The 12,189-nt window shown below is 43.7% G+C and overlaps 2 protein-coding genes across 2 annotated transcripts in view; one reads left to right on the top strand and one right to left on the bottom strand.

Moving 5' to 3' along the window:
• LOC119430274 (Golgi apparatus protein 1) overlaps positions 1–4,024 on the top strand; it is a 56,717-nt gene extending 52,693 nt beyond the window's left edge. The window contains exon 26 of the mRNA XM_037697718.1: positions 3,420–4,024. Within this exon, the coding sequence (XP_037553646.1) occupies positions 3,420–3,587 (168 nt within the window). The 3' untranslated portion in view covers positions 3,588–4,024. The remainder of the gene's footprint in view (positions 1–3,419) is intronic.
• Positions 4,025–11,307: 7,283 nt separating this feature from the next.
• The window catches only part of pacsin3 (protein kinase C and casein kinase substrate in neurons 3), a 52,446-nt gene continuing 51,564 nt past the window's right edge, over positions 11,308–12,189 (bottom strand). Inside the window, exon 9 of the mRNA XM_037697717.1 lies at positions 11,308–11,791. Within this exon, the coding sequence (XP_037553645.1) occupies positions 11,676–11,791 (116 nt within the window). The 3' untranslated portion in view covers positions 11,308–11,675. The remainder of the gene's footprint in view (positions 11,792–12,189) is intronic.

Here is a 12,189-nt window from a genome sequence, read left to right as displayed (position 1 = left end):
CGGGAGGAGGGCTGCGGCTTCATCAGGTGGCGCACAGTTTCCGACACCTCCTCTGACTTCTTGGACTTCTCGAGCATGGCCTTGAAATTGGCCCCAAACTGCGCGTCTGTCATGATGGGGCCCTCCAGCAGGTCTTTCTGCAGTTTCTCCAGCAAGGAGGGGGAGTGTCGGAGCCAGGTGGACCTCTGGATCATCGTCATCCAGGCGGCGATGCGAGACAGGTCCGCTTAGTAAACCCCTCCACTCTGGTGATGGGAGCGAAGGTGGAGACGGGCGCCTTCAGCTTACCAGGTCCGGCTGCAGCCTCATTCCAGTAGGACGTCACTGCTGGGAAACGAGGCCAGATGGGGTCAGGGCGGCGAGCCGGGGTGGAGCCAAACCTTCCCGCTAGATCATCTGATCTGGGCGGGGGGAGGAGAGGGACGGAAAGTCTTTTTGTGTCAGCTGCCTCCTGGATTATGTCGGGCAGCTCCGAGAGGAGGGCACCAACGCTGGAAGCGGTGTGTTCTCCGATGCGAAAAGGCCCGGGGGGTGGGGGAGGTGGGGGGGTGAGCATATGCTTGGCCCCTCCGTTCCAACACTACGCTCTCCAAGAGGGAATGAGCAGTGGGGCTGCTGCTGACATCACCTTTTCTGGAGGAATCGTCTGATTCGCTCCGTGACTCAGCGTCTAAAATGGCAATGGCGTCCAGTGAACAATCCCCTGCCACGGAAAAACACTCTTCGATGTTAGCCTTTGTTAGCCTTGAACAAGGCTGCTCATCTCTGCTTCTCCTCAGGAGGGAGGAGGTCACAGGGACAGCAGGAGGAGGCGAGGTCAACGTGGCGGGGACCCAGGCATCCTTCACAGATGTCCTGCCGGTCAAAGCTCAAAATGTAGCCAGTCTGGCAGGACGGGCACAAGCGGATGGTGCTGGTGCTGGACATCTTCTTCTCGAAAAACAGTGCTAGTCGCTTGCTGAAGAAAAAATGGGAGCCGATTACCCGGTCTCACCGTAATTTATACGGACCGGGGGTGAGGCCCACACAGCAGGTGGGCGTGGACTAAAGTTTTCAGTGCTGCGCTGCGCGTGAAGGGATAGACCCACTAGCAATAGCCTTAAAGGGCGAAGCCTATACGAAATAGAACAACTTTTTACACGAAGGCACGGGTTTCAACTGTGAATTTTGGAGCTTCAACAAGACGGAGGTTTTTTCCCCTGTGGTCGGCCTGTTTAGGGGGAGTGGTGGCGCAGAGGTTAGAGAGGTGGGCCTGTGATCCGAAGATCGCCGGTTCACGCCCCGACAACATCAAAATTGTGGGTGGGGTAGATGAAACACCCACACTTGCCCCCACCCTCATTCGCCCCACTCTGGGCCCATGAGCAAGGCCCTTAACCCCCACCATGTGCTCCCTAAACAGGTCTCTCTTGAAAATGAGTTCTCGTGGCTCAATGAGACTAACCTGTATAAATAAAGGCTAAAAAAAAAATGTTAGCTTAGCTCGTAGCTTAGCTTCTCACCTTAGCTGCTTTTAACGATCCAAAAATGCGATTCTGGACGGTTCAAACAGATTTTAAAGAGAAAGGGAGGGGTCAGTGAAGAACACTGGAGTTGAGCTTTTTGTCATCCAGTGTCTTCAGTAGAAAGAGAGACACGAAGAAACAGTAAAGCTGATAAATGAAAATGAGGTCAATAATTTTCGTTTATCATGCGATTAATTGATTTATTGTTTATTGTTACAGGCCTAGTGGCTAGGGCTTTAACAGACTATTCCAGTAATCTACATATCGATTTCTAGGACACCTCTAGAATTTTAAAATTTCACGTCGAGTATTCACAGTGACGTCATTGTGTCACGTGATCCGCACCGGGCGCAGGCTACTAGTAGAAGCTACAAAATGGATTCCTGAAAGCAGACGGATGGAGCGGAGCAGGTCCAGTCTTGGCAAACAGCAAACAGGTAGAAATGCATCAATAGTCTGGAAATATTTCACTAAAGATGAATCTTCTGGTTCAACTACCGTAAGGAAACAGAAAATGAATCAACTTCCTGACTGTTTGGAGCTCGTTGGAACCGGTTACACCATTTTCTGTGACCACTGTATATTGTGACCATAGGGGGCGGTGTTGCATGCACTGTTGCAGGTCGCAGAATATGGTCTCTAATCAGGTCTCTCTTGTAAATGAGTCCTCGAGGCTCAATGGGATTTACCTGTAGAAATAAAGGTTGATTGATGGTGTAACACCGGGTCCAATGACCAAACCAGAACCAGCTTCCTCTGACCTTGTTTCACAAACTAAAAGCAAAAAATATTAATCTCTAAAACTATAAAAAACCTATAAACATATTAATCTCTAAAACTAAACCTAATGCACACCACAGCTGGCGGTGGTGGAGGGTGGTCGTCCGCCCCACTGTTTTTAGTTTAGTTTTTTATGTGGTGTATGTTTCTTTCACTTTTGCAGCTTAATAATAAAAACTAATAGTTTAGTTTTCCTGTGACTTGTTTGCAGTTTGATAAATGGTAGGAGCATAATATTTGCTCCCAATGTTTTGTTGGTCTTTTTTTTTGGTAAATAATAAATTACTTTTTTTTTGCGGTTTTATTTATTTTTGTATATTTAGATCCTATGACGTCATCAAGTACTCGAGTTCTACTCGAATTTTTTTATGTTAATGTCGAGTTTAAAAATTATGTAGCCGTTCAACCCCTACTAGTGGCGATAGCTGAGAATGTTCCCGTCACATACTGAGTACAAATCCTAAATCCAAGATGGCCGCCATAGCTTAAAAAAACAGTACAATAACTCATTGATTTATTTTTTTTACCACATTGAGCTGAAATTTGTTCTGGTGGAAGCTGAGAGTGAACTTGAACACAGTACTGTCAAATTAAAATGATAAACTGGCCGTGAGGAGTCAGGCCCTGTCAGAGTTCCTGCAGGAACCTTCTAGTTCCTGGAACATCTTGAGTCTTTGCACAGGTAATGGCTGCATGTAGAGTCATAGTTTCCTGGTGTTTTAACCTCATGTTTTCAAACGAGTTATATACTCTGTAAAGAAAAGAAAATATGGGTGAAAAATAAATATTTTTTTCTCTGTTGCGTCTTTATTTTGTGTGAAGCAGAAGCAGCTGCTGTGATGAAGACGCTTCAGATGAAATCATGTTAGCTTTATTTTGATCCCAGGATTTATTCATCAAAGTCTCTTAACTGCTGAGAAACACTCGGTTTTATTTGAGCAAGTTATTTTCAGGGAAACCCCGAACAGGTTAAACTCCTGCTGGAGCCAGTGGGGGGGGTCAGAAGGTCTGGGTTTCTGTGGAACATCTAAATGTTTTTAACAGAAACACGAGTGTTTTTATCGCCTCAGAATAAATGTTTTCTGCTCGTTGCTGTGGATGAGGTCAGCTCCAGACTCTTCTCTGTTCCTGTAGGTGGCGCCGGCAGAGGGCTTCTCGGACCTGGCTGTCCAGGTGATGATGTCTCCCTCCAAGAACTTCATCCTGCTGATGATCGCTCTGAGCGTGTGCGTCCTCTTCCTGGTGGGGCTGCTGTGTGGTCGGATCACGAAGCGAGTGACGAGAGAACTGAAGAACCGGTAAAGCCTGGGTTTCAGGAAGGATGGACCTCTCACGCCCTCCTCCTCCTCCTCCATCAGTCACTCCATCCTGTAAACATCTGGACCCCCTCCTCTGTTGACACCCAAACACTTCAGAGTTCTGATTGTTTGTGCCCAGACTGCTGGAGGGCGTGAGGCCGTCCGTTCTCCATGAACGCTGTGGATTGACTCGGGGGCTGCTGCTCCTGGTTCGTTTCTCGTGACATTTACCGGAGACTGATTGTTGCTTTGTCTGCAGCTGCCCGATCAGCACATGGAAACACTGAGGCATACTCTGCTGTTAAATCCTGAGACCATGCCGTTGCTTTGAAGCGCCTATAATCATCCGTCATCATCCTCCCCCCACCAAAATATAATCTGACCTGCTTCTGTCCGATCAGTTTAGGCCTTTTGGTTTTGCTGAAGACCGACTGCTCTTCATGAACAAGAATGTCTTTTGCACATTTCATTTCATTGCACTGTTTTTGTACATTCATGTCTAATTTATTGTTGATTGCGGTTGCACTTTGTTTGATTCTGTTGTTTTTTTGTTTTGTTCTGGTGGTGCTTCTGAACATCGAGGACACCCAGAGTTTAGACTAAAGGCTCCCACATACTCGGGCGTACTTCACCCCGCAGAGTTGTGCACGTACTGGATTAGACTCGACGCAGACTCAAAGTGGACGTCCACTGGGCATGTCCATGCAAAGATCAGTTTTTACGACCTCGTACTCGGTGTCGCACAATAAACTGCTCAGTGACAGGCTGTTGTGTATGTGACACCAGTGTATTAAATTCCCCTTCTTCATCCCTGGTCTGGTTTAATGGCCTTTTGTTTTTTCTAAGAGGCAGTGATCTCTTCCTCCTCGTCCGTTGACACCATGACTGAAATGGTGAGAAATGAAGGAATTTGTCATGAGACGATTAAAATCAGGTCCAGTGTGACTGCAGGAGGGTCTGGAGAGTTCCTGGTGGGCTGCAGGGCCAGTGCTCCCTGTTTTTATTTTATTTTTAAAACTTTTTATTAACGTAAACGCAGAACACCTCTGCCCAGGGCCGCTGGTAGCTCTCGGGGGTTTTTTTTTGCGACCTGTCAATCAATCCAGTAGGCGTGTCAGCAAATGACCAGTCAACAAACTCAGTTTGTCCCGAAGGTAAACACCCCTTGCCTGCGGAGCTGGTCTGCAGCCCATCAGGATGTACGCTCGAGTATGAAGTCTCAACCATCTGTGCACAGTGTGCACGTGGCTCACGGAGTACACGCAGTACGCTCCAGTCTGTGGGAGCCTTGAGAGCTGGAGATGTCACGTTTTCAACACCATCCTGATCCTAAATGATACAGATGTTTCCTCCAGTGGTGTTAATATGTTGATAGAACGGCGGTCGAGGACACTGGATTATTTGAAGCTGCTAACTCTTTCCATGCTCTTGTGCAAGATTTTCATGTTTCTGAATATTTTTTTTACATTTCTGTGGCTCAGTAAAACCAGTCAGCTTCAAGCGTTCATGAAGACGGCTGTAACAGGACTGGACTCGTCTGATAATTAACTTGTCATCCATGCTGTCCCTTGGAGATAAAACATGAAAACTTAAAACAAGCCCAGATTTTAACTTCACTCGTTTTCTTTTCCTCAACAATGAGACTGAAATTTGTGCTGCAGAAGACCTGAATAAAATTTATATTTAAACGGTTTTATTTAAAATTCATTGCTCGCTCTCTGTTTACATGTTTGTGGCTAAAAATGTCTGCACACGTTCAGAAAACAAACATTTTAGTCTAAAGTTGGTCGTTGTTCTTACATTCATGCTTTTCCTCCCCAGTAAGTGATGGTGTCACTGTCACTCATCAAGCATCAGACTGGTGGATCTGTGCAGGATCCATCATCTTCCTCTTGTTCAGGTGGTGGGGGCAGCAGCTTGAACAGGGAGGACCAGACATCTCTCTCCACACCCACCTCTTCTGGGAGGACTCCAAGGTGTCCCCAGTCCAACTGAGAGACCGTCTGTCCAGCATGCCCTGGCTCTTCTCCCAGTCAGACATACGCAAACCACCTCAACTGGTTCCTGTGGATGAGCAACGGTTCTACTCCGAGTCTCTCCTGATAACTGAACTTCTCACCCCGTCTCTGAGGGAGAGTCCAGCTGCCCTGCAGAGGAAACTCCTTTCAGCTCCTGTATCTATTACAGGTGCACCGATTGCAGTTGTCTGGCCCATCACCGATTTCTAAAAAGTCTGATCTGCCGATATGATTTTGTTTTATAAGCGACACTGTCAGGTGTTATAAGGTCACAATGCACCTTCAATTTTCCAATATTGTTTTATTGAAAAACATACCCTTGAACAATATCCTAGAAACTTGTTTCAACTGGCCATGAGGTAGTGCTCTGAAATATAAATGAAGTTCAGACATTTGTAGTGAACTTGACCTGATGTCAAATCTGACCAGATGGACAGAAACTGTTATTTCATTGATCTGCATCCAGAAATACAGTTTGACCCATCTGGAGACTTTCTTTCTTGAATTAATCAAGTAGAAAAGACAATTCTCTATGATCATTACTATTTTACAAATGTTTGATAATCAAATTGTGTTAGCTCAAACAATGTTTACAGGTTGAAGAGAACTACTCATTTTTATTTACATAAACAGTAAGTAATGATTTTTATTCCTCATTCAAAGAAGAAATCAGGGTAATATGCATTTCTTGATTTTTCTGTCTTCAATGAGCAAGTTTGTAAGTGTGTTAAAGTTCAGGTTTCGGTCAACTAAAAAGTTTACTGAAAAGAAATGTCATGTTTAACTTTTACAGCAGATACTAGGAGTAGAGACTCCACGAAGTCTGGTTTTCTCCAATAATCTTTCTGTCTGTTTTAAACAATCCTAATCTCTATCCTTGACTTTCATAACATCTTACATCACAAACCACACCTCTGTTCTGGTCCATCCACCAATTAGAAAGCTCTCAAATGAACCGGAAGTCGACCCATTTAAATGTGGCAACTTCCCAGTTCAACGCTCTCTGATGCAGCTCATGGAGAAGTGAGATGAAAAAGTTCTCTGATACAGAAGCTTCAGAGTTCTCTCAGGGATGAGATGAGACGAGATGTGACGAGTAGAGTTCTGAAGGAGTTCAGAATTCTTGCAATCCAGAATGCAGAGACGATTTTGGGAATTATAACTTCTGTTTGGATAACCTCGCACGACTCCTAAAAGTATTTTAGCTGTTCTCAACGGAGACGCTGAAAGAGTCAAAAGAAGGACTTCGCGCCGACCTGATCTATCATCAACCAGGTAAAAGTTCTATTTCGACCAAGCATACCGTGACCAAGCTGAGATCTGAAGGAGCGTGCACGTTCTGGCCAAACAGATAAATTCCCTCACACATCTCTCTGTAAGATAAATCTCCATTTTCCATCTTTAAACTCTCCTTTCTCCTAAAATCATTACAGATATTTTTAGAAATGTCTGAAGCAAAGTTCTCAATCACTGCCGTGTGATTGATGTCTGCTGTTTCTGCTGAAAAGTGACAACAATCTCCGTATTGTTCCCACTTCCTGTGAAACTAGCCATGTTATTGTTTTCATATTTTGCCAAATTAATGTAAATGTTTGATGTTAAACTTTGATTCTGTAAATAAATGACCGCATTCATTTTGATGGGTCAAAGATAAATAACGTCTCTCGTTTACGTTTCTGTTAAACTCAATGCACGCATGTTACACAGTCAGAAAAATGAAGAACCCGTCTTAATGTATGAACATATCCAGTATATGTCATACTACACATTTGTTGTTAAAACTAAAAAAAAATCAGTAAAATCAGTTTCTCATGTCTCGGTCGATTTCCCCAAATTAAGGAAATCTGAGCTGATAAATCGTTGCACCCCTAGTATCCATGATCTCATACTTTCAGTCACTACCCAGAGTTCATGACCAGAGGTGAAGGTAGGAATGTAGGCTGACCAGTAAACAGAGCGTTGTCTTACAGCTCGGCTCCCTCTTCACCACAACGGACCGGCACAGACTCCACAATACTGCAGACGCACAGAGCTGTTGGTCACTCTCACGCTCTATTCTTCCCTCACTGAACAAAACCCTGAGATTCTCCAGAACCCCAGTCCCAGTCCACCCTCCAGACTGATGGACATCCGTCCTTCTTCTATACCTCCATTTATCTGTTCTGTGCAGACGTTCAGAACGAGGAGCCCGCTGGTTGGACTCACTGATGTTCTGCACCATGCTTCCATTTGGATACAGACCCTCACTCTGACTCTACATGACGACTCCTCTTCATAGTGGGCGTGGCTTTAAGGGTCATGTGACACGTTCCAGTCATCTGATTAAATCTCCTTGAGCTTGAAGGCCGATCAGTGTTGAAATTGTTTTCATTTTAGGGACTTTTCCAGAAAATGTTCAGTTTCTATTCATTCTCTCAGGAATTGACCTGAAGTAGAAAAAACATTCGGTCTAAAGTGAAATCGTTCATCTCCAGGTGGAAACCAGCAGCTTCTCTCGCCGAGGCGTTTGGTTTACATGTGACCTCATGTTGAGAGGACTTTAAAAAGCAAAGACAGAAGTTGTGTCTGTAAATCTTCATGTGTAGAAAGTGAAATGTGCAGTTTGGTTTCATTTTAGATTATTCATTAAGAACAGATTTATTGAGGCTGTACAGAGTCAGTTTGTCAATTTTTCAAAGATTTGTCTCGTATTCAGTCTCTTTCAGCCTGAACACCTAAAGTTAAATGTATTTGCTGCCCTGAATTAACGCTTTCATCATAAACGTCTGATAATGAGGTCAAACAGGTAAATAAAATAAAAATCCATTGTTAGTTCTGGTCAGACCCTGAAACCAACATGGAGACAGCACAAGGAGCGAAGGTCAATGACGTTATGGTTTGGTTGAACAGACGTCTTCAGTTCATCTGTAATGAAGCTGCTGTGTGGATGAAACATGAAATCTGATCAGAACCGAGGAAACCGGACCTCCTATGTGCCCAGACGGTTCTCCAATCACCTCTTCATGAAACACAAGCAGTATGCCGATGTTCCCCGTCCCCGAGGGATTTAAAGAGTGAATGTTTTTAGATGGTTTTCTGGACTGGAGCAGAGAACGTCAGTAAACTGGTGGAGCTACACTGTGTATAAGAACGGAACGCTTTTTCTTTACTTCATTTTTCTGGTCAGATTCTGGAGAGAACAGTTTAATCCACCACCAGGCTCAGTGGTGGAGCCAGAGGGGGCCCAGTGGTGGCCATGACCACCATAAACTATTCTTCGGCCACTCAGTTATTTGTGGAAACTTGTTTTAAGCAAAACTAGAGGCAGTTTCTTAAAATGATTAAGGTGACCAGCTTTGAATCGATACATGGAGTTCAGATTTCATCTCCAAGCGGCGCACGGCTGCTCACCAGAGCATCGCACTGTGCACGTCACGCTCACCTCCCTCATGCAGAATCCTGTGGGAAAAGGTTTGGGTGTTAAATTACTTTGTTTTACGAAAAAGTATGAATCCATCACTTGTTTGAGTTTTACCAAACGTGCACGTTATCTCATGTTCTTGGACTGAGAAAAAGGACCAAGTCTGAGGTGTCCCCCCCCCCCCCCCCACCACAACAAGCTCTTTATTTGTGTTTCCCATGTTATGTACTGTTCATGCTACATTACAGGACAAATGTTACATTATAGGGAGAAAAAACAAAAAGCAGCATTTAGCTTTTATTAAATGTTAAATATGTGTGAAGGTTAGTTGTAACAAAAGTCAGATCAGCAGGACAGAGGTGGGGGGCTGGGGGGCTTCCTCACAAATGACAAATTAAACATGAAAAACCCACAAACCCACCGACAGACAAAAGACCAAACCTTCAGGTGACTGAGGTACATTTGTTATACATGTTTTTAACGCATGGTTTTCACTTCTCATCAGACCCAAAGCCACTACAGTTCCATCACTGTGTCAGTCTTACTCCATTTTTAAATTAGGACAAAGATAAATATAAAACAAAGTAATGCCACTGATGTTGTAAAAATGCTCATCTTTAAAAGAATTTCAAGGAAACAAGTGGCAACAAACTTGTCAGTCCATGTTGATGGTTAGTTTTTATAAGCATCTATCGTATTTAATAAAAACAAGAATCAAACCTTAAACAAAAACATCTAAAAAGAAACGGACATTCATAAATCTACTGGGAGCAAATCAAGTCAATCCCAATTTAATTCATGTCCAAATAACAGCTGCTGATTGATGGTTTGGGGTCAGACTGGTGGTAGAAGCAGCAAGTATCTGGTTTTCATTGGCCACGCACCAGAGCTGAGCTGCAGCTCCTCGCTCAGACTGCACTCGACTCGCGTTCGGGTGTTTTAGTTGAACAGAAAGGCGGCACCAAACCAGTCTTCATCATTTCTCTTACAGAAGAGAAGCACTGAGCGCTAACGGGCTGAAAATCCTTGGCTGCAGATCTCTGACATCATCAGCTGCAGCAAGTCGTGCGATGGATCTGATGGAGATCTGCGGTCAACTCTGTTCATCTGGTGCTGATGGAATCTTTATTTTTGAAACTAGATTAACCAAATCAATTTTGGATAAAGATGTGGCAAGTGATGGATTTAACATGTAACGTTCTGACTGTCAGAGGAGGGGGGTGGGGGGCGTCACAATTTACATCAGAACAAGCCTGGATTCTCAACTGGTCTCTGCTAAAACAATCCCAAACCAGTTTGAATTCCTCCCATCACAACTTCTCGTTAACTCTGTTCCTGTGTCAAATAAGCACGAGATCCTGAACTGTTTCAACAAACATTTTGTTGCTTCTAGTTCTTTATTTGACACAGTTACTAAAAGAAAATCTTTAATCTCTCCATAAGACAAAACTCCATCCCAGACACTTGGAAACAGCCTTTGTTCTTCCTTTGCTGAAGGGAGGTGACCCCACATCACTGAACAACTATCGACCAATCTCTAAACTCTGCATTTTAGCCAAGGTTCTAGAAAAACTGATAAACTCTCAAATCAAAAATTACCTGGACTCATTTAACATCTTACCTCCACATCAATCTGGTTTCAGGAAACAACACAGCACAACCACTGCTTCACTGAAGGTTCTTAATGACGTTGTTGAAGCACTGGATGCTAAGGATTATTGTGCTGCACTTTTCTTAGACCTGTCTAAAGCTTTTGACACTGTGGATCAGAACATCTTGTGTCATAAACAATCAGAAATTGGTTTCTCAGATCACACCATTGGTTGGTTCTCTAACTCACAGATAGTGTTTCTCCTAGCATTATACAAGCGGGGCGGGGCGCCCCGTCAACAGAGCCGAGCACCCTGTCTAAATGTGAACGTTAGGAAACACCTTGTTACTGTGACCTTCCTTCCCTCCATTGACTACAGAGACATCATTTACATGAACGCCCCTACAAGCAGCTTGCAGATGTTGGACACTGTCTATCATGGAGCACTAAGATTCATAACTGTTTTTTTTTTATAATACCGTTTTCTTTCATTTATTCTTCTCAATTTATATGCTTTATTTTATGATCATCTACTGTTGTCATCATTCTTTGTTAAAAACAGGACTCTTGTAAATGAGGCTCAATGAGACTAACCTGTACAAATACCTGATGTCTCTTTAGAATGATTTGTGCATTATCTTTGTAGAGATCTAGTATAGAGCTGTATGAATGTGTAAATGAGGACACAGATTGTTGTAAAGAGCTTTAAGTAGCTCTATAAGATAGAAAGGTGTTGTATAAGTACAGTCCGTTTACCATTTAAATAAAGGTTGAATGAACTTGACTCTCTTCGGGGTTAGATACGAACAGAATGAGCGGACACCCAAAAGTCAGAGCTCAGTGAAACGATTCTTCAAAAACAGCAGGTGAGGTGGCAGCAGACGTCCTGTGGCTTTTCTCTTTCTTCTGGATTGTTCAAACATAAACAGCCTTTTGTGGCTCAAACAGAAAACATAGAAATCTTTACTATCAGTAAGCAGAAGTGTTCTGGTTCCTCTGCAGGACGTGATGTTCTGGTAGCTCCGACTCGTTCGGATTGGTTCTGGTTGGTCACGTTCAGCTCCATCTCGGGCTGACGGAGCATCAGGAGGTGAGGAGCTGGACGTAGTTGGCAGGGTACAGGCCCATCTGACCATCCCTCAGCTGTCCTTTACACCAGCCCTGCTCATCCTCCTCCCCCAGCTTCAGCAGCTCGTCCCCTGAAGACAAACATCACATCTGCTCATTTACCCTCTGTACGCAAACGTCCAAGTTTAGGTCTTAACCTTTACAAACAACGCAACTCAGGGAAGAGTTTTAAAATGACAGACTGACAGAAGACAAACAGTTATTTCATTTTTTATTTTCACCCAAGGTTCTCAGACATTAATCTACCATTTAATATTTACAATCAATTAAATGTCTGAAATTTTGTGTAGGAGCTGAGCTGAAGGTGCATTTTAGAGCCATCTGTCTGTGTCACTAAATTTTAGAAATCTTCAGCTGTTCTCAGTATACTTCATCTTTAGCTGTTCTAAGCGAATTTCAGCTTCAGTTCTTACTCAGTATACTTCATCTTTAGCTGTTTTTAAATCAGCATATTTCATCTTTAGCTGTT

This window comes from Nematolebias whitei, chromosome 2 (genome assembly GCF_014905685.2).
Source record: "Nematolebias whitei isolate Nwh7 chromosome 2, NemWhi1, whole genome shotgun sequence".
Taxonomy (NCBI): domain Eukaryota; kingdom Metazoa; phylum Chordata; class Actinopteri; order Cyprinodontiformes; family Rivulidae; genus Nematolebias; species Nematolebias whitei.
Note: the sequence above shows the minus strand (reverse complement) of the source record. Positions and strands in the feature narration are given on the sequence as shown.